We start from the raw sequence: 23,064 nt of genomic DNA on the forward strand, positions 1-23,064 counted from the left end.
ACTTTGCATGTTTTTACTCCTCTTCAGTTTCATGTCATTTCAAAGTGCACTAAAAATAAAGAAGAGGGTGGAGACTGTCCGTCAACATGTCCAACTGACAGACAAGCTCCTGCTCAGACGCCATGGAATAACACACACACACACACACACACACACACACACACACACACACACACACACACACAGTGCCTTGTGAGTTTTAATTGTCTTGATGCTGTCTGTTTTTTTTTTCTCCAAATTGTGTTTAATGACAGCTATGCGTGCATGCCATAACGCATTTGACTGCCCCGCAGTGGAACACGGAAAAAAAAGGGCTTGCGAAAGCGCTCTGACAGGAATTTCCCATCGCGCTATTATCAGCATCAGACAGGCTGAGTAATGGCAATTACATGTGTCCAAATGCTGAGAGACACTCTTGCACTCTTGCTTGTGCTTCCCTCCAGAGTCAAATCTCTCCGCATGAATGGGCTCCATTGTCAATCTGTAAAGTGTGTGTGCATTTGTGTGCATGTTTGCTCACGCGTGTGTTTGTGCATGCGTGCACAGCCTTAACGAGGCTTTGATTAGCACATTCCTCCACCTCCACGACCTGACGAGCGCATGTCTCACACCTCGGGAAGATTCCATGCCGGAACTAAATTGGGCTTGTCATGGAGACAGCACGTCGCAGAATTGTTTATCACGGGAAAAAAAATCCCTCATTTGATCAAAAATAGCATGACGTCGATACTGATCTTTGAACCTTCCGGGATTGTTTCCCCTCTAAATTCCAGAAAGGATTTCTTGAAGCAGTCAAATCAGTCAATTAGTTGAATCAGCGCTAGACCTGTCTAACTTTGGGCTTAAGTATTTCAAATTACCTGCCAAAGATTTGCTACTCAAAACTTAAAAGAAAAAATACTTTCAATTTGGCCACACAATGGTGTCAGTTGAGAGGGTCAAGATCCCAATTTCGGCCTTCTTGCATGAAGTTTGCATGTTCTCCCTGTGCTTGCATTGCATCCTAACATTCAAGTCTTGCTAAATCCATCCATCCATCCATCATCTACCGCTTATCCGGGGCCGGGTCGCGGGGGCAACAGCTTTAACAGGGAAGCCCAGACTTCCCTCTCCCTAGCTACTTCTTCCAGCTCTCCCCGGGGGATCCCGAGACGTTTCCAGGCCAGCTGGGTAACATAGTCTCTCCAGCGTGTCCTGGGTCTTCCTCGGGTCTCCTCCCGGTGGGACAAGCCCGGAACACCTCACCAGGGAGGCGCTCAGGGGGCATCCGTATCAGATGCCCAGATGAGGTGGTCTTGCTAAATTTGATCACTCATTTAGATGTTAACAGATCAAAATGAGAACCAGGATTGAATACAATGAACACCTGCCAAAGTTCTGCGACGATAAAGTTAAGATTTTTTAATGAGACAACTGCTTCTGCTTCCTGGTCGGGTTTTTCCAGTTTTTGATTTCAACAGAATCCAAATAAAGCATGAAGATCAAACCATGTCACATTGAGTGTTTCACTTCACCCCAAACACAAACCTCCTGAAGCACAGTTTGGATGAGAGACCATAGTAGGAGCCCAAATGTGAAGAGGATGAGAGATTCTGGGAGGGGGCCAGCCACTGGGCCTGGACTCTTTGGATCCTGTCTTCCCTCTGGATTTGTCAGCACTTCCAAACATGGCGACCTGCAGAGAGGATCAGACACTCAGACTGCGTGGAGAAGATGCCAGGCTCCTGTATATTATGTCTTTAGCGTGCCTTGGATTTTTTCGCAGCTGCTGTTGGTTACTCCAAACAAAGCCTTGGCGGTCCACGTCCTGCTGATACAGACCCGGCACTAAACAAAGCGGTTGCTATGATACCATTTTCTTCCTCCAGGTTGAGGAGATGGAGAAAAAAAGGAGATCAACTAAACTTACTCAGTGAAACCTCGGCAGTCCAACACAATACTGAGGTGCTGAGGGGCAATAGTTAACTAGCTAGCTAGCTAGTTAACACAGCGTGTGTCAATAGAATTATACAGGATTGTATTGCCTGACAAATCTGGACTGTAAAAGAGGGACGCAATTTTCAAATAATGAAAGGAAGCCATAACAGCTAGGGGTGGAACTAGCTAGCTCCACCCCTAGCTAGCTAGTTAACTAGATAGATAGATAGATAGATAGATAGATAGATAGATAGATAGATAGAAATCTCATCCTGCTTCCTTTCAGTCTTTGTCAGATAATCACTTCTGTTGGTGTCCCTGTCATGTTCCTGTCAGTGAGTCTCTTCCTCTTGTTGGTTTGCTACTTTGTCTCTTGTTTTTTGGGCTTGTTGATTTCCCATTTTTGACTCCACTTTTTTTCTTGCCTTTTTTTTTCTTTTGAGGTTAAAGTCCTGTTTTCGATTGCAATCCTGCTTTGCCTTGCTTCTGGGTTCTCAACCACGCACATCTCTAATAGAATGACACACTATCCTTCCCAACACGGTAATTACACTCTCACTGACGGGGATCTGTCACTGGTATTGATTGTTTGTCCCGATGGTTGCATTCAGGAGCCCGCGGGAGGCCCGGACTGGAGCCACTGGTCAGATTGGTATCGTGTTAATGGCTCTGCAGGCTCCAAGACACATAACAGCAAAATCATAAGAAGCCCTGGAATGTGGAGCTCCCTTAAATTGTTGTCATAATTAAAGACAATTGCACACTGAGAGCCATTTATTGTATCAGCTGTCTTATTTTTCTCATGGAAACATGAACATCTAAAATCTAGAAGTTGCAATTCCCTCCAAAATGTACTTGTCTGGGATACTTTAGCAATCCCTCCATACCAATAAAAATGCCCAATAGTGGCTATGAGCAGCACAGAGAAAACTTAATCCGGTTGAACAATTAGTAAATGCTCGTACTATAATAATTCCACAATTCTGTTCTATCATTATACCTTGTTTGCTTGTCAAATGCAGTAAATGGAATAATTTTGTGTCATGGATTGTTCACCGCCCAGAATATTCTGCAAATATAAAGTATATACTGTATATATCAGGAGCCTTTGTGCAGCAGACCCCCAAAAAATAAATAAAACACGATATCTGACATCAAGCGTGGGACAGGTTAGTCCTCTCCATGGTAGCAATTTAAATTTCATTTCACTATGAACACTAATAAGGGCAACTATCCCCCATTATCTTTTCTCCAGGTGATCACCAATGATTGGGGTGTGGGGACGGAGCACATTGTCGAAGTGATTTTGGACTCCTGGGAATAAACGCACACATTTTTCACACAGAGAAGATCTTAAAAACTGGCACGCCAACGACTAAGAAATATAACATTTTCAAAAATTGTGTTTGGATCAATAAAAACAGTCATATGCCTGTATTTTATCCATATTTAAAATGCCATTTTTTGTCATACATCTGGTTAAGAAGTACATTGTCCAATGTGGCCCTTCAGTAGCGCTGATGAAAAACTCTTGGCCATCCATGGTTTAAGAGGACCAGAGAATTCAAAGAATGGTGTGCAAGCGTGGATTGGGAAATAAGTAGACAAAAAGGAAGATGGTAGACGAAGAACATCTGTCTACAGGACATATTGCGTCTCAATCCAAACCGAGCATTGTTGTTTGGAAAGGCAGACTATTTCATTCTACTGGATCTCATTACATTGTGAAGTAAGTATCAAGAAGGGAACTCCATATTGCAAATAAAAAATCCCATCCCTAGATTCAAAATTGATGAATCTTCACCCACTTCCTCTTCTCTGCTATGTATTTGGGCAGGTAATGAAAAAAATCAACTCGGAATGAGTTGGAAAGCAATTTTCTCAGAAGAAAACCTCCCTGTCTTTTGCAAGACCGACAAGGCTTGGCCCGATATACATCTTTGGGGATAACCTTTGACCCCAGAATCACATGACGCCGAGTGCTTGGAGACCCCTTTGCAGCCAGACAGTCTGTCTAAGAACGCCTTCGCTCTCTTATCCCGACACGTCCTTTTCTTTCTCCCTTTTCTCCTAGGTTGGCCTCTCTCCTCACATCCCTTGCTTTATCTTGGACACAACGCTGTGGTTCATGAACAAACACATGTTATTAATAGCTCCTTTGGATCATGGCCTTGGCCTGGAATCAAAGGCAACACACACGGGCACACACAAGCTCACACACACACACACACACACACACACACACACACACACACACACACACACACACACACACACACACACACACACACACACACACACACACACACACACACAGCGTGTGTCAATAGAATTATACAGGATTGTATTGCCTGACAAATCTGGACTGTAAAAGAGGGACGCAATTTTCAAATAATGAAAGGAAGCCATAACAGCAAAATAAGATGAAATTGAGAGGGCCGTGTGAGAGGGCCGTGTCTCATCTCGTGAGCGATCGGACACCTCCTTCCCATATACGGTTGGGCAAATGATCAGTACATGTTGTTACCATGACAACCAGGGGTGGAGTGAGAGAATTGAACACAACAGGCAGGCAAGCGTGCTCTACTTATGGGAGCAAAGCCCAGAGTTTTGAATTGAAGCAAGTGTCCGTAAAGACAATAAAGGTATTTTCACTTAAGAAGGCAGCACTTCATACACTCCACTGGGTACATGCGACGCATAGACACAAACAGCAAACACAAATATACCCTGCCCCAGCTTTGACTACCAAACAGAGCAATGTGCCACTTGAGCATGCGTTAGATAACAAGTACTCCGTGCATCCAGGAAAACTCATTGCGGCTCTGCTTACCTTTCGGCTATGACATTATCACACCAGTGGGGCTGTGGGTTTTTCAGCATAATAGTGCCGATGCATGATAGTCTTTCAAACAGTGTATGCAGTTACTGTAAACAAGACAATACCAAATATTAGTAAATATTTATGCACATGTAACACTTCTATGTGATTAAGTAATTGTTTAATAGTTGGAGACATATTATTATTTTATTTTACAAACATACTATTTATATATTGTACATACACGTCTTTTTTAATGACCTCTGTTTTGACAATCAAATGTGGCGTGACTCTTGAATAAAATCGTTTGTCCGCATCTACCTTACAGGCTACTTTATGCCATGACAAGACTGGAATGTGGGTTAAATTAACCTGCGCGTCCCGCCCCTTTTGGAAACTCATGCCAGAGCATACAGTGCTGATGAACTGGAGGCAAGACATAAGGTCTAAACATCTGGTTCCACGTTTGCTCCTTTTCAGTCTTGGAAGAGCTTCCAGGATCCGCTGGATGGGCTGACTGGACTCGAGAGAGAGAAATGGACCGATTGTGCCAACGGCCTGGCCCCGTTTCAATTCCATAACTCATCCTCTTCAAGTAAAAATTGCTCTGATGTTCTCACTGGCTGCTGTTTCATGTTCTCACCAAATTCCAAATGAACCACGAGAGTGTGTCAACACTGATTAACAGCGTGGAACATCTGAAATGGGTTGCAATTGGTCAAGTGCTGACACAAAAACATATCCTGAATTCTGGGTTTGGGGTTGTGGTTATGTGGTTATGTGATTAGTGCGGTCTCCCAGGCGGTCCAAATGATCTGGGCTCAAATTGTGACCCTAAAAAGGATTTGTGGTTGAAAATGGTTGGAATGACGAATGGATGGAATTCAATTTGGCATTTAGAGAAAGGTGTTAGGATTAGGTTGAGCATTTAGGGTTAGGTGGCTTTGTCGGGGTAGGATATTGGGATCATGGTTAGGAGGGGGTTTAAGGGTTTATACTTTGGCGAGGGTTAACTGAGTTCGTGTAGGATTATGGTTGATGATTCAATCTTCGTGTTTGAAGGGTGGACTAAGGGATTGGTGTTGGAGTCAAGCAAGCATAAAGCAACAAAAGAATAAAATCAAGACAAAATAAATAAAAGAATCAATCATCCATCCATCTACTTTTTATAGTCCATGTCGGGTTGCTGAAGTACAGTTTATCCCAGCTGACTTTCAACAAGAACCATCCTCACTCACACTTTAGTGTATTCAAATAACATACCATGCATTTTTTTGCAATGAAGAGGAAAGCTGGCGTATTCTGAAAAAAAAAACTAAAACGTATGCATGCATGGGCAAAACTCCATCCAGGAAAGCCCATGATGAGTTTTGACGCCACGGCCTCTCGACAGGAAGACAGATGTACTAACTACCAATGTTCACTCCTAATCTGTGTTCCAGGACTTGAATGTGAATGAAAAATTTACGGCCTGTTGCTAAAAATGAGTGTAGGGAGCTGTCAATTTTGAACCAAACGACTTGTCCCAAATGGATCAATATTGCCCCCCCCCCCCCCCCACCATCACCCCCTCGCAAGCTTGGCATGTACGCAACTGCATGCCTACCATTATCTCACAAAGCACTCATCAGACAGGACCATCGGCCATGTGCTCGATCGGAGCAAACAAGTCTCATCACGCTGAGGGTGGCGGCGCTCGGTCCGATGCCCCACCCCCACTTGGCACCACGCTCGTCTCCCAGCATGACTCACTTCAGAGACATGCCTGCAGCGTGATGCCTGCCAAAGTATGAAGTGAAAATAAATGTGTAAACGCAGGGGGCCCACCTGTGAGACCCATTCCAAAACGTGTTGTCGCCGCATATCTCACGGGTTGGGAATCACTGACGTTCCACTTGCATAAATCGCTTGAGCTCGTCATGTTGGCTTTGTGCCTCAGTGTTGATTGGCACTAAACACCGGCTCACAATGTAAACTCTGCATATTTCTTTAACAAAGTGATGACATGTTTAGCGGCTTGCTCCATGTCTGGATGAGTGAAAGTATGAATGTTTGCCACCCTCTGTAATTATCGAATGTCTCTTATAAAAACTCAAATAAATCAAACAAAGAAGCCATTGCATTGTATCAAACTGCAACCGGTGAACCCGCCGTGATATCCTAAAACTCGGGGTACGTTTAGAACTGCTCAACAACACAATTGAAACAAAAACTGTGCAAATGGGAACGTACAAGTGAGCCAGCTCTCAAACAAAAATTCCAAATTCTAAATTTAAAAAATGCGCACAACGGCTCAACAGCAAAGCGGAGCTTTGCCACAGCTCATTTTGTGCCTGTTTTCATTCAGATCTGCTCCCTCAACGATTTTATTTTAGAATACCGTATTTTTGTACACGTCATTCAAACCATCCAGATTGATTGACTGGCTCACTCACCTGTGTTCACATAATTTATTTACACCTGTCCCAGATGTGTCTCCTCTGTAACACGGATATGCATATGTGGACTCACAATTGAGCCTGCTGTTATGTTATCTGTGCATATTTTGTGACTTTCAGAGCCTAGGTTTACATTTCGCGGAGATCTTTTTTTCCTGATGGGCTTTGCTTTCATGTCATTGTCAATGGTTCCGACAATATGATCTCTGAGGAGCACTGTGAGATATACCTTGGAAGAGAAAATGTATCATCGCTGGGTGGTCTGGGCTGCGGTGCGAGGATAGGTGGTTACAGTGAGGAGTAGGGTCGTATTTTTTAATTCCTTCATACAACAATCTACTTTGCATTCTATTTATCAGGTTTGAGGTCAAAAGGAGGTGGAACCGATCCCTGCTGCTTTAGGTCAAAGGAGGACTACATCCTGGACTGGTTGCCAGTCATTCACAGGGTGCTTATACTGACAGACTAGCATTCACGGTCATATTCACACGCACACGCACATGCACACATGCACACACACACACACACACACACACTGTGGATTTGGGGCAAATTGGGTTACCTTTACCCAAGATTGGGTATTATTTGACCCAGTAGTCTGGGTTGAAGATTGGACTTGGACAGGCTGAAGCCAGACGCCATTTGGGTTTTTTTACGTACTGAAGTTAAAGTACATATAAATGCAACCTTCTTATGAAATCATCTGGAATCAGATGGAAGGCACAGTGGGTAGGATTGTTGATATCCTACATGGGGATTGGGATTCAAACCCCGGTCAACCCATGGAAAATAGGTGGGTTGCGTCAGAAAGTTCATCCAGTGCAAACATTGTGTTGAAAGTATTGTTTTTAACAGTGGCTATACTAAACTGCCTTTACTACTCTGTAAAGGCAGTTTTTATCTCTTGCAAAATCCAAATCTTAACCCAACGTGCTAGGTGAAGTCGTCAACCCAAATCACTGTGGGTATAAATAACCCACTTTCAACCCAGCAGATTTAAGAGTGCACCGTCACTAAGTGGGAGCTGAACCCATGCTGCCTGCATTAAAGTGAAACCAGCGTAACGCGGCACCACCCATTACATATCACGTTCTTAAAACGGCTGTGTCAAATGTAACCCAAATTGTGTTAAAAATGGACTGAAATTGCATTAATACAAAACTATGCAAAAAGTTACATCAAATTGATCTAAGTAGCGGATCAGCCGATTTTTCCCCCAATTTATTACTGTAATGTACTTGACTTTGGAGTCAGCCAATCCTCCATTAAGCGTCTCCAGCTGGTCCAGAATGCAGCTGCTCGTCTCTTGACTGGGTAAAAGGGAGCACATAACTCCTATTCTGGCATCCCTTCAGTGGCTCCCTATACATTTTAGAGGTCTTTTTAAGATCCTATTATTTGTTTTCAAATCTTTAAATGACCTGGCGCCACCTTACCTCTCTGAGCTCATCCGCCCCTACACACCTGCCCGGCGCCCCAGGTCTGCGGACCAGACATTATTAGAAGTACCAAGAACTAAACGGAAGCTCAGAGGGGATCGAGCCTTTTCCGTTGCTGATCCCTCGCAAGCTCCCTCGCTGCCCATCTTTAAAATCCGCCTCAAAACTCACTTGTATTCTTTCGCATGTGACTCAGCATGACTCAGATCTGATCTTAGTTTTACTGTTTGGTGCTTTCTACCGTATTTGTAATTGATTTATTGTTTTATTATTGTACAAATGATTGTTGCTCCTTGTACAGCACTTTGTATACAGCGATGGCTGTTTTCAAGTGCTCTATAAATACAGTTCAGTTGAGAATTTTCCTTTTTTTAGGAGGGGGGAGGGGGTGCCGTCAGTTATAAATGTGCGTAGTTAACTTAACCTGATTGGCATACATGCAAAATTCGATATATAGTAAATCTTATCTAATTAATTCATTGACCACACTCATAACTCAAATCACTTAATGTATCTAAAATCTACTTATTTCATTGAAATGAATGAAAATGCCATTAATCATTTCCAGACTACAAAAAACACAGTTTTTTAATAAGAAAAGCAGCACTCCACGGTATTGTACTTTATAAAATTATGTAGCAATAACAGAATCGTACAGAACGTGAAGAATTATACTATGCAACATTCTGCTTTGATTGGCATTGTGGTGCTCCTTCGCACGCATTGGCCACAGGCGACAATATAACGTCTGCTGTGCTGTGGATTAACCTGAAGTCTTTTACAAGGTCTGTTGTGTTGCCACAAATCCTTACAGTTTTTCCACAAACATCACAAACCGCATCTTGGCTGTTTGGAGCTGAAATAACTCCACACATGACTCCTCCTTACGCGTTGCCAAAATGCCATTATACAAAGTCAGACTGAAACTGAGTGACTATGCACTTCCCCGAGTGCGAAGAAAAAGTAGTGCCCACTAACTGGGGATCGTTTTTGACAATATCAGAATAGTTATGTTAATTTCCACTTTGTTCCCGTAATGATATACAAAACATCAGCGCTCATTTTGATTTAAGAATCAATTATAAAACATTACAATCTGGTAACGGTGGTATCGATATTTCAGTATCGATCCACAAACTAATGCACAAGACGTCGGTTTGATGATGAAATATTATATTTCAGCACAGTCCCACACTGCAATTTTTTTGTAGAGACGCAAAGAAAATTAGCAGGTGGACAAACGTGGGGCACGTAGGATATTTTGGATTGAAATTCTGTTGCAGTATTGGAGACACTTGTAGACTGGCTCAGCGGGTCTTGACTATCACCTGGACTGAAAGGGGCCAAAAAGTCTGCTCAGTCAACCAGAAAGCCTCCGAGCAGCAGGGCTCACGCGGGTCAAGTGACTTGGCGCCTTGGCCGAATTAAAACCATTTAGAAGAGCCTTAAAGATTTATGATCTTCATGTTCTCTCAGTGTGAATGCTCATGTGAGCTGGCACTGAGCTGCAGCTTTGATGACCTTCAACCCACACAGTGATGAACAAGCAGGCTTGTTGCTTTTTTTTTTTTTGCTAACTCCCCCCCACCTCTCCTTTCTATGACATCATTGCATGTGTTTCTAAACGCCGCTCACCCTACATGGATCTTTGTGTTTCCCTCTGTACATATAGTTAAAAATGTTTATTCCATCAGCAGTCATGTTTACTTTGTCAGTCCACATATATGATGAGAGCCCTATTTTATTATCCTAGTTATAGGACATTCCACCATGATGTCAGACATATTTGCGGGTGGCAAAAGCCTTCAGTGGCACCACAAGTAGCAAACCATTCCATGTCATCTCACCAAGGTGATTGAGAAAACATGTTCAATGGCTTGAATGATGATTTTAGCCTTCCTCTCTAATGCTAATTCACATGTGCGACATGTCAGTTAAAAATTTAAGCTACTACATGAGGTAAACTGCTTGAAAGGGAAACATAGAGTTAATTGTAGAAACCCAACAGAGGTAAAGTGATTCAAATATAGACATGGAGGAAATTCAGATGAACCGTTGTTAAGATGATCACTGAGGGAAGGGCTAATTAATTCAGAAGAGTAGGTGGTGGTTGGATAAGCAGCATGATAAGCAGAAAGACATTGGCTAATTGAGCACCTGTTGGTGAGGGGCTATTTTGTCATGGCAACAACCTAGGACAATGGTTGATGCTAGTAGTCCTAACAAAATTGATTTTACAATGGAAACGGCAGCATTTTTAGCCTTGGCTTAGACTTTAATTGTTTTCCAGCTGGGCAAACAGGAGCTAGGATGAGCACTCGATGGCAAGCTAGCCATAATATTTCAACAAATGATATTAAGAAAATGACGTAGGTTTGCTCTCCACTCTGATCCTTCATAAGTGGCTACTAGTGAAAACGAAGCCTCTAATTTCCTTCATGAACCAGTTGTATTTGTGACTCCTCTTATGGCATCTGTCTGTTAACATTGGCCTGAAAGCACACCGACTTGCCATTTCTTAAATCTCTTAATTCAAACCGGCAGAGCCATCTGGAGGAGCCAAAAAGTACTGGTTCATGAAGCAAATTTGAGGCTTCATTTTCCCATCATTAGTAGTGCAGTAACCACCAATAAATACAGGGGGGGAAATAACAGAAATTTTAATTTGAAAACTTAGTGCAAATGAAGGTTTGAAAACAAATAAAAATTAACGAAAGCGCATTGTACTGAAAAGACAAATACAACTGAATTGTAAGAAAAATGTACCAAAACTCTTAAAAAAAAAAGTTTTAGCTGTACTACCACTGTGTAACACTGTATGCAGAGTTTGAACATTTCATGTAGTGATTATATTTTTTGTATATCACAAAAGTGTCTGCCACACTTTGACAATCACCAGTCCAAAGAAAATGGATGGATTAATGAGTTTCACGAATTGGTTACATAGCAACCTTGGCACGCTGGTAAATGCAGATAAGATAAGATATCCTTTATTTGTCCCACACTGGGGAAATTTACAGCCTCCAGCAGCAAGAATGTAGGCAGAAAGAAGAAGAAAAAACAAACAAACACCGTTCAATTAAGTGCAATATAAATACAAAATGGATAAATCGCAGTGCTATTTATAATTGTTTTCCACATCATTTAATTATTATTAATAATATTATTGTTGCTATTTTTTTATTCAGCAGCCTGACAGCAGTTGGTAGGAACGAGCGTCGGTATCTCTCCTTCTTGCAGCGCGGGTGTAACAGTCTCTGGCTGAAGGAGCTACCTAGTGCTGTCAGGGCGGGCTGGAGAGGGTGGGAGGGACTGTCCATCATAGCTTTTAGCTTAGTTAGCATCCTTCTGTTGCCCACCTCCTCCAGAGTGTCAAGGGAGCAGCCCAGGACAGAACTGGCCTTCCTGACTAGTCGCTCCAGTCTCTGTCCCGGGCTGAGATGCTGCCTGACCAGCAGACAATGCCATAATGGATGGCCGAGGCCACCACCGAGTTATAGAAAGTCTTAAGGAGCGACCCCTGAACCCCAAAAGACCTCCGTTTCCTGAGTAGGAAGAGTCGGCTCTGTCCTTTCCTAATCAGGGTGTCCGTGTTTGTAGACCAGTCCAGTTTGTTGTTCAGAAGAACACCTAGGTACTTGTAGGAGGTCACCCTCTCTATGTCCATACCCTGGATGTTCATCTGTGCTGGTGAGGACTGTTTCCTGCAGAAATCCACAACCAACTCCTTAGCTTTCCTAGGGTTGATCTGGAGGAGATTCTGCTGGCACCAGTCCACAAAGTCCTTCGTCATTCCCCTGTACTCCCGATCGTCCCCCTCTGCAATGAGGCCAACAATCGCAGAGTCATCGGAGAACTTCTGAAGGTGGCAGTTTGGAGTGGTGTGTCTGAAGTCCGAGGTGTAGAGGATGAACAGGAATGGAGCCAGAACAGTCCCCTGCGGCGCTCCAGTGCTGCAGAGAAGCCTGTCTGACTCACAGCTCTGCAACCTCACGTACTGCGGCCGATTTGTGAGGTAGTCTGTGATCCATGCTGTGAGATGGTGGTCCACTCCGGTGTTCTGCAGTTTGCCTCCCAGCAAGTTGGGCTGGATGGTGTTGAAGGCACTGGAGAAATCAAAGAACATGATTCTCACAGTGCTCCCGGCCTTCTCCAAGTGTGACAGCACTGAGTGGAGGAGGTAGATAATGGCGTCTTCCACGCCGATGCCAGGCTGATAGGCAAACTGCAGCGGGTCCACCTTCGCCCACCAGCGGTCGAAGGTGGGCGAGGACGAGTCTCTCCAGCGTCTTCATCAGATGAGACGTCAGCGCCACCGGTCTGTAGCTGTTCAGCTCCTTAGGGTGGGGGGTCTTGGGCACTGGGACCAGGCACGACGTTTTCCACAGCTGTGAATACAGGTGGCAAAAGAAGGCACACTTACTGATCACCATACTTAATTTTTTCCATTTATTTTTTGGAGGATTTGTGGACTACAAATATTTTTGATGCAACTATTGACTGAAAGTATGACTTTTCTTTGAATGTTCTGGTTTATTATACATTAGGGTTCCGCAGCTGTACTTTGCCTGTACTTTGCAAACTGAGGCCTAATTGTGCATGCTTTTTTCTTTGTTTCATAAAAGGAAAATGGAATAACTGAATTATTAAAGTAAATGTCATATGGAGATTTTTTTTCCTTAAAGTTGTTGGCAAGTTTTACAGTTTGCTTGAAAAATCTTCCAATTCCTATTTATGAAGGCACATCCACATAGACACTCTGGTGTGATGCTCCCATCTGGTGGCGCAACTGTGAAACAATGGACAGACCATCACTCTCATGCAGCGGGTGCCATGGGACAACAGTGTTAGGAGATTATCAGAAGTGCTACAGGAAATTATTCATTTTCACTTAACATGTCCAAAAAGTATGATTTATCAGTAGTGAATAAATTTTTGTTCATTTATCTGTGCTCGCAACGTATAATGACAGGCAGAACAACTGAATGCATTAGATGGCAGAGGTTACAATTAATCTATGTAGCCACCTTTTGAAATTCATCCAACAAATTAAAATTGAACTGATAGAAGTGAACAAACAGTGACACATGGGGACAGTCAAAGACAGTAGTCAGCAAGCCTGCATCTCTCCAACATCTAGCCGGCTATGCGACCTAAATGAAATCTCTTAGTATGCTCCAGCATTCAGAGTTCTTTTCACTGGCAGAAAGGGGCCAATAATTTTGGACAATTCAATGTTCCCACCTGAGGGAACAGGTTGCTGTTGCCTTGTTTCAACAGTTCACAAAGCAAGGTCCATGAAGACATGGATGAGTGAGAGTTTTTGGTGTAGATGAACTTGACTGGCCTTCACAGAGTCTTGATCTCAACCTGACATAAGACCTTTGGGAACAATGTGAGCAGAGATTGAGAGCAGTGAGTGACCTAAAAAATGTGCTTCTGAAGGAATGTAAAAAACAAACAAACAAACAAAAATCTATAAACACAGTTCTAAAAGTTGAGGAAAGTCTTCCAAGAAGAGATGTGGCTGTGATAGTTGCTAAGAGAGGATTGGCATCATCATAAACACAATGAGATCATACTTAAGTTCATAGGCAGGGGAATGAAAACTTTGTACAGTAGAAGGAAATCCTTTGCAGTTTCTTACATTTCGGCATAAATTTATCATAAAATGTATTACAGATCATCACAAGAATACACAAACAGAATCTGCCTTTCACCACACAATTATGCGTTTTCAGGTAGTTTTTGCACAGGGTGAAGTTGACTCATTCCTGATTACACAACTGTTGATATTCTGAAAAATTCCTGGAATGATTGTCATGAATATCAGTCTTGAGGTCATCTCACAGAATTGTCAATTAAGGTTAAGGGTTAGGGTTCGGGTTAGGGTTAGGGTTGGGGTTTGGGCTAAAGTTAGGGGGGAGGGTTCGGGTGAGGTTTAAATGTTAGGGTTCGGGGTAGGGGTAGCGTTAGGGTTAGAGGTTCGGGTTTGGGCTAAGGTTAGGGGTGAGGGTTAAGGGGTTAGGGTTTATGGTAAAGGGTTGGGGTTAGGAGTTAGGCTTAAGGTTAGGGTTGGGGGTTATGGTTAGGGGTGAGGGTTAAAGGTTAGGGTTCGAGTCCAGGTTTGGAGTTAGGGTCAAGGCTATGGTTAGGGGTTAGGGTTGAGGTTAGGGTTAGGGGTTCAGGGGTTAGGGGTTAGAGTTAGGGTTAGGGGTTAGCGGTTAGGGTTTAGGGTTTGGTGTTTGGGTTAGGAAGTTAGGCGGTTAGGGCAGGGGTCGACAACCCAAAATATTGAAAGAGCCAAAGTACTTCTGGAGCCGCAAAAAATTAAGAGCCTTTTATAAGCCTTAAAAGGAAGGCAACATATGCTGTATGTATCTATATTAGCTATAAACTAAGATGAACGAGGCATGGGAGACACTGTTGTGTTAACTATCGTAGCTGACGTGTACCGTTTTAAAATGCTTTTCTCGGCCCTCCAGATTCCCATTCTTTGCCAGTACCCTCGGTGAATTGTATAAGAAACACAGTTTTTTTTCCCCCAACAGCCACCTGCATGGCATTATGTCCTGCTAATAGAAACATGTGACGCAGGCTATGACGCAAATCTTCGTTGACAGAAATGTTGACGTTTATTATCTATCCTTCACATTTTTACAGCATTGGAAAACGTTAAGAATGTTTGTGTCATGTTTGTCCTCCTGCAGAAACCATTTTAAAACAAAAAAATATATTTCCCTCCACCATCTTTGTCCATTTTCAAACATTTTTGAAAAAGCTCCAGAGCCGCGGGTTGCGGACCATGGGTTAGGGTTACAGTTAGGGGTTAGGGTTAGTTCGATGATGTTTTATTACTCCTGAGCCATGTAGCTCACGCCCCTAATGTAATCACATGTAAACGAACTCATAAACAAAAAGCTTATTTAAAATGCTTTTTAGCTGTTATATTTGATGTGAAAATTGGTCATCAAGACGGAGGGACAAAAAAGGCTTGTTATGGGGTGCTCAAGAGTTATTGGTTTGTGAGTTGAAAAAACTGTTTTAAATCACAATTTTTATACCCAGTTAGATTAGTCAAGCACCACGATAAATCAAACTGCTGGTGGCAAGTTCGAAGGAAAGGTTTCTTTGTTGCTATGACAACACTCGCTCTGTCTGTGGGATTTAGAATATAATAATAGGGGTAAAGACAGACTGCCAAAGAAGACCTCAGTGAGATGGGTGTCAGCTGGCATGGAGCAAGAAAGGTCGCCAGTGACCGGAACAAATGGAGGAGGCTCGTCGCCCAATGTTCCAAATAGGAGCGGGCGGAACTAACTAACTAACTAACTAACTAATAGGGGTAAAAAAGAAAAAAAGAAGGAAAAGCAGTAAAAAAGAAAAGGAGTCATCATCGCGTTAATGTGGCTTTCTATATGATGAGGAATTAGATAAAGACATTTTAGTAACCGGTTTTAGTTCATTTAATTGTACTTAGTGTGAAAAGTAGACATACGATATGATCAAGTTAAGTCAACAAGAGCATCTAAATGCCTATAGAGGTGGTGATGTCGGTCATGTTCTGGGCAAAGGAAACTAGGATAAAGGTGTGGATCCCCGATTTGCAGTTAATATTGTTCACTAGTGTGAACTTTGTAGAATGACTTCTCTTGAAATGAAAAAGCATATTTTTTCTTACCAGTTTGTATTAAAGGTGAAGCATGCAGGGAACATTGTCAACATACGTGATTTGTCTTTGCGGGCCACATAAAATACTGTTATGGACCGGATCCGGTCCCCGGGCCTTGACTTTGACACCTGTGATACGTGCATGTATTTTACTGACTAAAGAGGTGATTACAGGGAGTAACCTGGTCAAAACACGCAACAAAGAGGCTGTGATGAAAGCCTAAAACAAGCACCAAAAACGGAAAACACAAAAGCAATAACGCAAATGGGTCACAGGATTGATGCAGCACTTATTGCAAACATAATCTCGTACGCTCAGATAGATTTAAATTCAAAATATTTTCTCACCTAAAACGGTGGTGTTTTATTACAATTCATGGCAGCCTCCATCTTGCGTACCAGATTCAAATGTAAATCCAGGTACCTGGAAATAGAAGATGAAATGCTTCAGAGTAACTATTTCAAGTTTAACAAAAGATGAACTATGACTGCAATGAGTTGAATAATGTTTGTGCATGCAGGATGCATGTGCAACAAACAGTATCCCAGTTGACTCTGAGAGGTACCGAGGAGGCCTCCTCCATCTGGCTCCTCCCTGAGAGAAAACATTCCAGTAGAGAGAGAGTGTGCAAAAGGAAGTGGAAAGTCTCCGTCTTACAACGCACCGATTGCTTACTCGGTGGACGTTGAGTGCATGTGAGGAAGTTCTGAAGCCCGTAAAGTGAAGCTTGTCACCCAGCAGTGGGCAGAGGACAATGAAGCTGGTGTTCATCCTGTTACTTTCCACAACCTGGATGCTGTGTGGAGCTCAGTTCTACTACCAGGCCCTGATGGACTATCTGGAGAACAGATTGTTGGCTATTGAGGTAATCAAACCTTGGCTTGTCATCGGATGCATGCGACATCGTGTCTGTTTGCTTCCTCCTCCTATGAGGTTCTTATCATATGTTGTACACAACAGCAATTTAAAACCATCGAAACGGCGCATTCACGAAAAGTTGTCCAAATGTTCAGAGTCAAGCAAAACCAAATGACAACAATACTAAACTTGCCAATGTCAGAAAAAACCCCCATCACTTCAACACCAACTATTTGTCTCCTCCAAAAGCATCATTGGGAATACGCAAACATTGCAACTGAGGGAACAGATGGGATAATGACGAACAAGCGGATTTTCTTTATTGCATTATTTGTTTTCCTGATGGAGACACCCTCTGTTGAAGTGAAATAATTCATTTGAATGGTGGTTTTTTTTTTCTGGTTATGCCTTTCAGAGGGACTGATTTTTTTTTTTTCATAACCACTCGTCACACCAGCCGCAAATCGTAATCGACAATCTTGAAACTGTTATCAGCATGAATTTAAAAAAAAAAGAAATTGCAGCTTGCTGCTTGAGGCTCCATCTGATCAGTAAGTTGAAGCAAATGTTTGAATGCTATATCTGAACAATGGTTTTATGTAATAACAACTTTGCCAAATCCTAAGTTTAAAAAAAAAAAGAACACCGTAGTTGTTTCCATAAATTGCACACTAAGATCGGTTAGTGACTGAGTCAATTCTGGATTTAAAAAACTGATTAGATAGATGCTCTAAAAAAAAATTTTAAACTTATCTTAAGGTATGGAGAAAAAAAAACTTGCCTTAGCCCAGATTTAAAAGCATTTACACTTGGTGCTAACTTCAGTTCTATTTCATTCTATTTGCTTGTAGAAAAACAACTAAATGCCGATGTACCATGTTTGCTTTGAATTCTGGGCTCCAATAATTGACCCGGTGCATAAGCATTTCTTTAATATATTCAGGACCGAAACTAGGCAATGATTTTATAGACCGGTAGCATAATTTTACAATGTGTTCTAAAGCTGACTCCGAGTCAGTGTAAAGTCTTTAGAACTGGAGTAATAAGTTCTCATGTCTTTGTTCAATTATGAATTTGAGCAGCAGTGTTCTGAATGATCTGCAGCTGTTTGATGCCCTTCTGAGAGAGTCCACTCAAAAAACTGTTAGAATAATCAAGTCTACTGTAGATAAACGCACGCATAAGCTAAAACTTGAATACATTTAGCGTAATCGCCCGGGTAAAAGCCATCTGAATGTCATTGTTTTTTTGTTTTTTTTTAGGACCACATGCACTTGTGGCAAGAGCAGTCACGGCAATACCACATGGAACTTCAGGATTTACACAAACGGTCCAAGAAGACTATAGAGGGTCTGAAGCAAGGACACAGCATGCTATCTACCGATGTGGAGGCAGCTGCGACCCGATTGAATCGGGTGGAGCAAAACGTGGACTTTGTGGAAAGCCAGACATCCCCACGGGCTTGTGCAAACCAGGCGGACCGGGTGTTGGAGCAGGGAGTGTGGAGCCAGGAGGAGAGTCGAGGAGAGGAGGAAGAGGACTGGGAGGAGCTGCCCTCCAGAGTGACTGGTGAGACATGTTCTTTGTGGACTCAAAATTGTCTTGTACAATGTCAGACATGTTCAAGAATGACACTGGTCAACAGCAAATTTTCATCAAAGATGGCTTTATGGAGCTACTATTGGGGTACTGAGGACTAAGCTGAGGCCGACAAGGGATAGGTCAAACCCTTTGGAATGACTTCACGTGAAATGCCCCCCCTCTCTGTCCATCTTTAAAATTTGTCTTAAAACACAATTTGATTCTTTGGCTTTCCCCTCAGCATGGCACTCTCGGCTTTGTTTTTGTATTTTATTGTGTTTACTGTTTTAATGTTCTGGATTCATTGCTGTTACCATTTTGATTTGTGTAGTTTGTTTTATTTTATGTACAGCACATTCTAGGCAGCTCTGGTTGTTCTATAAATAAAGTTGAGTTGAGTGTATGTGACCTTAAAAGTATTTTGACAAAAATGCGGACTTTTTTTTCCTAGCACATCAGATCTTTCATAAAATTTCATTTTCTGTTTTTAAAGTTGCTTGCGCAATATGAATTTTACCACGTGTTGTAATTTATAGCTGTGACGCTTGAGAAAAAAAATCCACTTGTTGCTAAACCTAACTCTTAACTCATAAATATTATAAAAGATATTATTATATTACATATTGTATAATAATAATAATAATAAAATCATAATAATAGTGATTATTATTATTATTATTATTAAGAAAACCTGATGTGCTTGAGATGGCAGATTCGGAATCAGAAAAGTCTACTTGTATCTTTCATTAAAAAAAAAATAATAATAATAAAAATGTGAGTGTAAATTGTGTCTTCAAAATGATTTCATGTCGGCTAGATTTTAATCAAAGACTCTTAAGCAGGGGAGGTTGAACCATGGGCAACATAAAGCCAACCATGTTCTTTAAAATAAGTGTTATAGGAAATCAATGGATGGATAATATTATAATTCACATTTAAATTATCTCTGCACATATATTACAAGACAAATATTACCAAACAATGTTTATAGGCTATGTTTAGAAATTTTGTTTTAACTTTTCCTGAAAATACGTGCAGTATGCTGTGATGAGAGAGAGTCAATTATCTTTGATGTACTGTACATATGTAGGGGACACGTGAAGGTTGGTTCATTAAAGCTAAAGCGTAAGGAAGGCACATCGTAGACTGCAAACGCTACTTCAAATCATCTGCAATGAGTCTGTTTTGAACGTTAACTTCAAGGGGATAAAAATAAAATGTATGTTTATGACTTCTGATTCCCAGACTCAGTAGAGTCATTTGCGGGGTTCATGCACGGAGTGAAAATGTTTTGATTGTGTCACATCAGTATTCATTTCACTGGAACACGAAATGAAATATCAAATATGTTTTAATTGGCTCCAACTGGTGATGGTTGATCGTGAAACTCCTTTGGGTGTATCTAGGCAAAATGAACACTTTCCTCAATGTCTCTCACACACACACACACACACACACACACACACACACACACACACACACACACACACACACATCCAGCACAATTATGACATCTGTGCACAGTCATACAGTTTAGAACTAGGCTTTGCTTTTTCTCCCAGAAACAAACATCAATGTAAAGCTCATGAGAGACGTCGTGCCCATTGTGAGGTGACCCCACGATGAACTGATTTTCCTTGTCAGGAATTGGCTACTTTTTGTTGGAGAGTCTAATGTTTATTTGCCTCAGGTCATGTCAGAGGAGAGAGCCTCTTTTGTCCCAAGCCGCTTTTATGTTCATTTCATGGCACTCTACCCTGAAGGTTTTCAATGGGACTTTGCTGCATATAGTTGTTGACTGTATGAGGAAATGACAGCGAGGTTGCTAAGCTTTCTTTTTTCTTTTTTTTTTTGAGACCCAGTTTTGAACTAATGTTGAGAGGACCCGACTGCCGGGAAGCTGGACAGGATGTGGTCAAAGACAAAATGTTATTATTTTCCAAAAGATCAAAATCACTAATTTAACAAAAGTCCAAAGTAAATTGGGTCAAAGTATACCAAAACAAACACAAAGAAAAAGACATGATTCGGTCCACTAACACAAAACTGAAACAAAATGGAAAGAAATTAGGAAACTTAAAAACGAGCGTTTTGACGAGACAAGAAAGGCACCAATTTAAAAAAAAAAACTGCTGTTTTGTCTGGTGATTCAAAATAAATGAAATGCATGTAGAAAAATAGTAAACAAATATGGAAAACAATCAATGAACTTTTAGGTCAAAGCAAGATGGGTAAAATGTCTCATTCATTGAAGTGAATGGATCATTTGTTACTAAACCTGGTGCCACTGAAAACCATTTCAATTCTTATTACCAATGCAAAGTGAGAATAATAAGAAATGAAATGCCCAAGTCAGTAGTAGACTGTCAGAATCAATTAGAAAAAAAAAAAAGGTTTAACAGGAACTGTTCGGAGTGGCCTGGTGGACCAGTGGTTAGCGCATCGACCTCACAGTGCAGAGGTACCGGGTTCAACTCTGATTGCCCCACGGGGATAAAAAAAGTTTTCTGAATTTGAATCTGAATCAATTCCAGTTCCGGCCTCCCTGTGTGGAGTTTGCATGTTCTCCCCGGGCCTGCGTGGGTTTTCTCCGGGTGCTCCGGTTTCCTCCCACATTCCAAAAACATGCATGGCAGGCTGATTGAACACTCAAATTGTCTCTCAGTGTGAGTGTGAGCGCGGATGGTTGTTCATCTCTGTGTGCCCTGCGATTGGCTGGCAACCGGTTCAGGGTGTCCCCCGCCTACTGGCCGAAGACAGCTGGGATAAGCTCCAGCACACCCGCAACCCTCGTGAGGGCACAGTGGATCAGAAAATGGACGGATGGATAGATGGATGGATGGAGGAACTGTTCATTTATTGTTTAAGAATGATGAGATTCAAAGAGTACTGTGATAATTGTGACCAATAGTGACAAAGCAATGTTATTAAATTCGACATGGCTTTAGCCTGAGCACAAAAATAGTGATGACCTTTTCAGAGACGGAGGATAGGTTCCCAAAAAGCATTCACATATATGCAAATTGACATACTGTATGCTGAACCGCGAATAAGAGAGGGTTCACTGCACAAATAATCCGTTTTGCGTTTTGTGTATGCGTAGACTGCGTGGAAATCATCTCTGCCATCCGGTCGGTGAAGATCCTGAAACGAGTGGGTGGTTCTAAGGGCGTCTGGCTCCGGGACCCCCGGTCATCCAAGGTCTACGTATTTAACGGGACAGCGGGGGACACCATCTACCAGTTTGAGTCCGTCAAGGAGTTTCTTCAGGGTTCCCCGGGTGCCGCCCTCGGTCGGCCGATCGGGCTGCCGTCCAATTGGAAGGGCAGTGGCGTCGCTGTTTACAACGGTTATCTGTATTACATCCAGCAGGGGGAAGACATGAATGTGGTCAGGTATGACATCATTGGTGGCAGGCTCACGGATGTAGCCATTCTCCCCATGGAGAGCCGAGCTACTGTTTACAGCCTCAACCCCGAGACGGTAGCAGATCTCGCAGTGGACGACCAAGGCCTCTGGCTTCTCTATGCCAGCGGTGAGACCGAACCAAACATCAACCTCGCAAAAATGGATCCCGTCTCTCTGGATATCGAGCAAATCTGGGACACCCACTGCCCGAGGGAGAATTCGGAGGCGGCTTTCATTGTCTGTGGCGTCGTCTACGTTGTTTACAACACACCGCAGACCATTCGCTCTCGGGTCCAGTGTGTGTTTGATGTCAATGACAAGGTGGTGAGTGAGGAGGCACCCCTCTTTTATTTCCCCCGACGTTACGGAGGACACGCCAGTCTAAAGTACAACGCCGAGGAGAAACAGATCTACAGCTGGGACGATGGCTACCAAATCCTCTACAGGCTGATGACCAAAAGGAAAATGCTGGTTTGACGGCCCAAACCAATGTCATTTATGGTAAAAATGTATTGTCAAAAACATGGAAACACATGTTAGTTAGACTTCCACTAGTCTTCGATGTTAACAAACACTTTGATTGTTGTCTACGGCAGGTTTGTTACCGATTTGTTGCTTTACTGTTGTATATGTTAGTTGCTCCATGTACAGCAATTTGTATGCTTGAAAGTGCTCTATAAATACAGTTGAGTAGAGTTGAGGGGTCCCTTATCCACCGGTCCGCGGACCGCCCATTTGTTTTCTGTTTTTGCTGAGCATCGGTCAAACACACAATCCGCCTCCAACACCATGCAGCCCGTCGATTAACTTCCAAATGGCATCATATAAAAGGTTGGGTGATTTTATGATCGAGATTCGTGATATTACGTGACCAGCGGCGGGCTGTGAGCATATTTATGCCATCAAACAAGGCGGAAACTCTAGTTAATC

The 23,064-nt window shown here is 42.4% G+C and overlaps 1 protein-coding gene across 1 annotated transcript; it reads left to right on the forward strand.

The window, feature by feature from the left end:
- Positions 1–16,963: 16,963 nt before the first annotated feature.
- Positions 16,964–22,842, forward strand: olfml3a (olfactomedin-like 3a). The gene is made up of 3 exons (XM_086103924.1): positions 16,964–17,152; positions 18,408–18,714; positions 21,830–22,842. Exons 1-3 carry the CDS (start codon positions 17,042–17,044, stop codon positions 22,609–22,611), a joined length of 1,200 nt encoding a protein of 399 aa, XP_085960050.1. The 5' UTR covers positions 16,964–17,041; the 3' UTR covers positions 22,612–22,842.
- Positions 22,843–23,064: the final 222 nt, after the last annotated feature.

This window comes from Hippocampus guttulatus, chromosome 1, assembly GCF_054856545.1.
Source record: "Hippocampus guttulatus isolate MCC_2025c chromosome 1, RoL_Hgut_1.0, whole genome shotgun sequence".
Taxonomy (NCBI): domain Eukaryota; kingdom Metazoa; phylum Chordata; class Actinopteri; order Syngnathiformes; family Syngnathidae; genus Hippocampus; species Hippocampus guttulatus.

Bases quoted from the DNA above. Each gene is read 5' to 3' on its own strand.
- olfml3a (XM_086103924.1), top strand. From the start codon at position 17,042: ATGAAGCTGGTGTTCATCCTGTTACTTTCCACAACCTGGATGCTGTGT. The intron at 17,153-18,407 runs GTAATCAAACCT...GTTTTTTTTTAG, and splicing joins ACAGATTGTTGGCTATTGAG to GACCACATGCACTTGTGGCA. The intron at 18,715-21,829 runs GTGAGACATGTT...GTGTATGCGTAG, and splicing joins GCTGCCCTCCAGAGTGACTG to ACTGCGTGGAAATCATCTCT.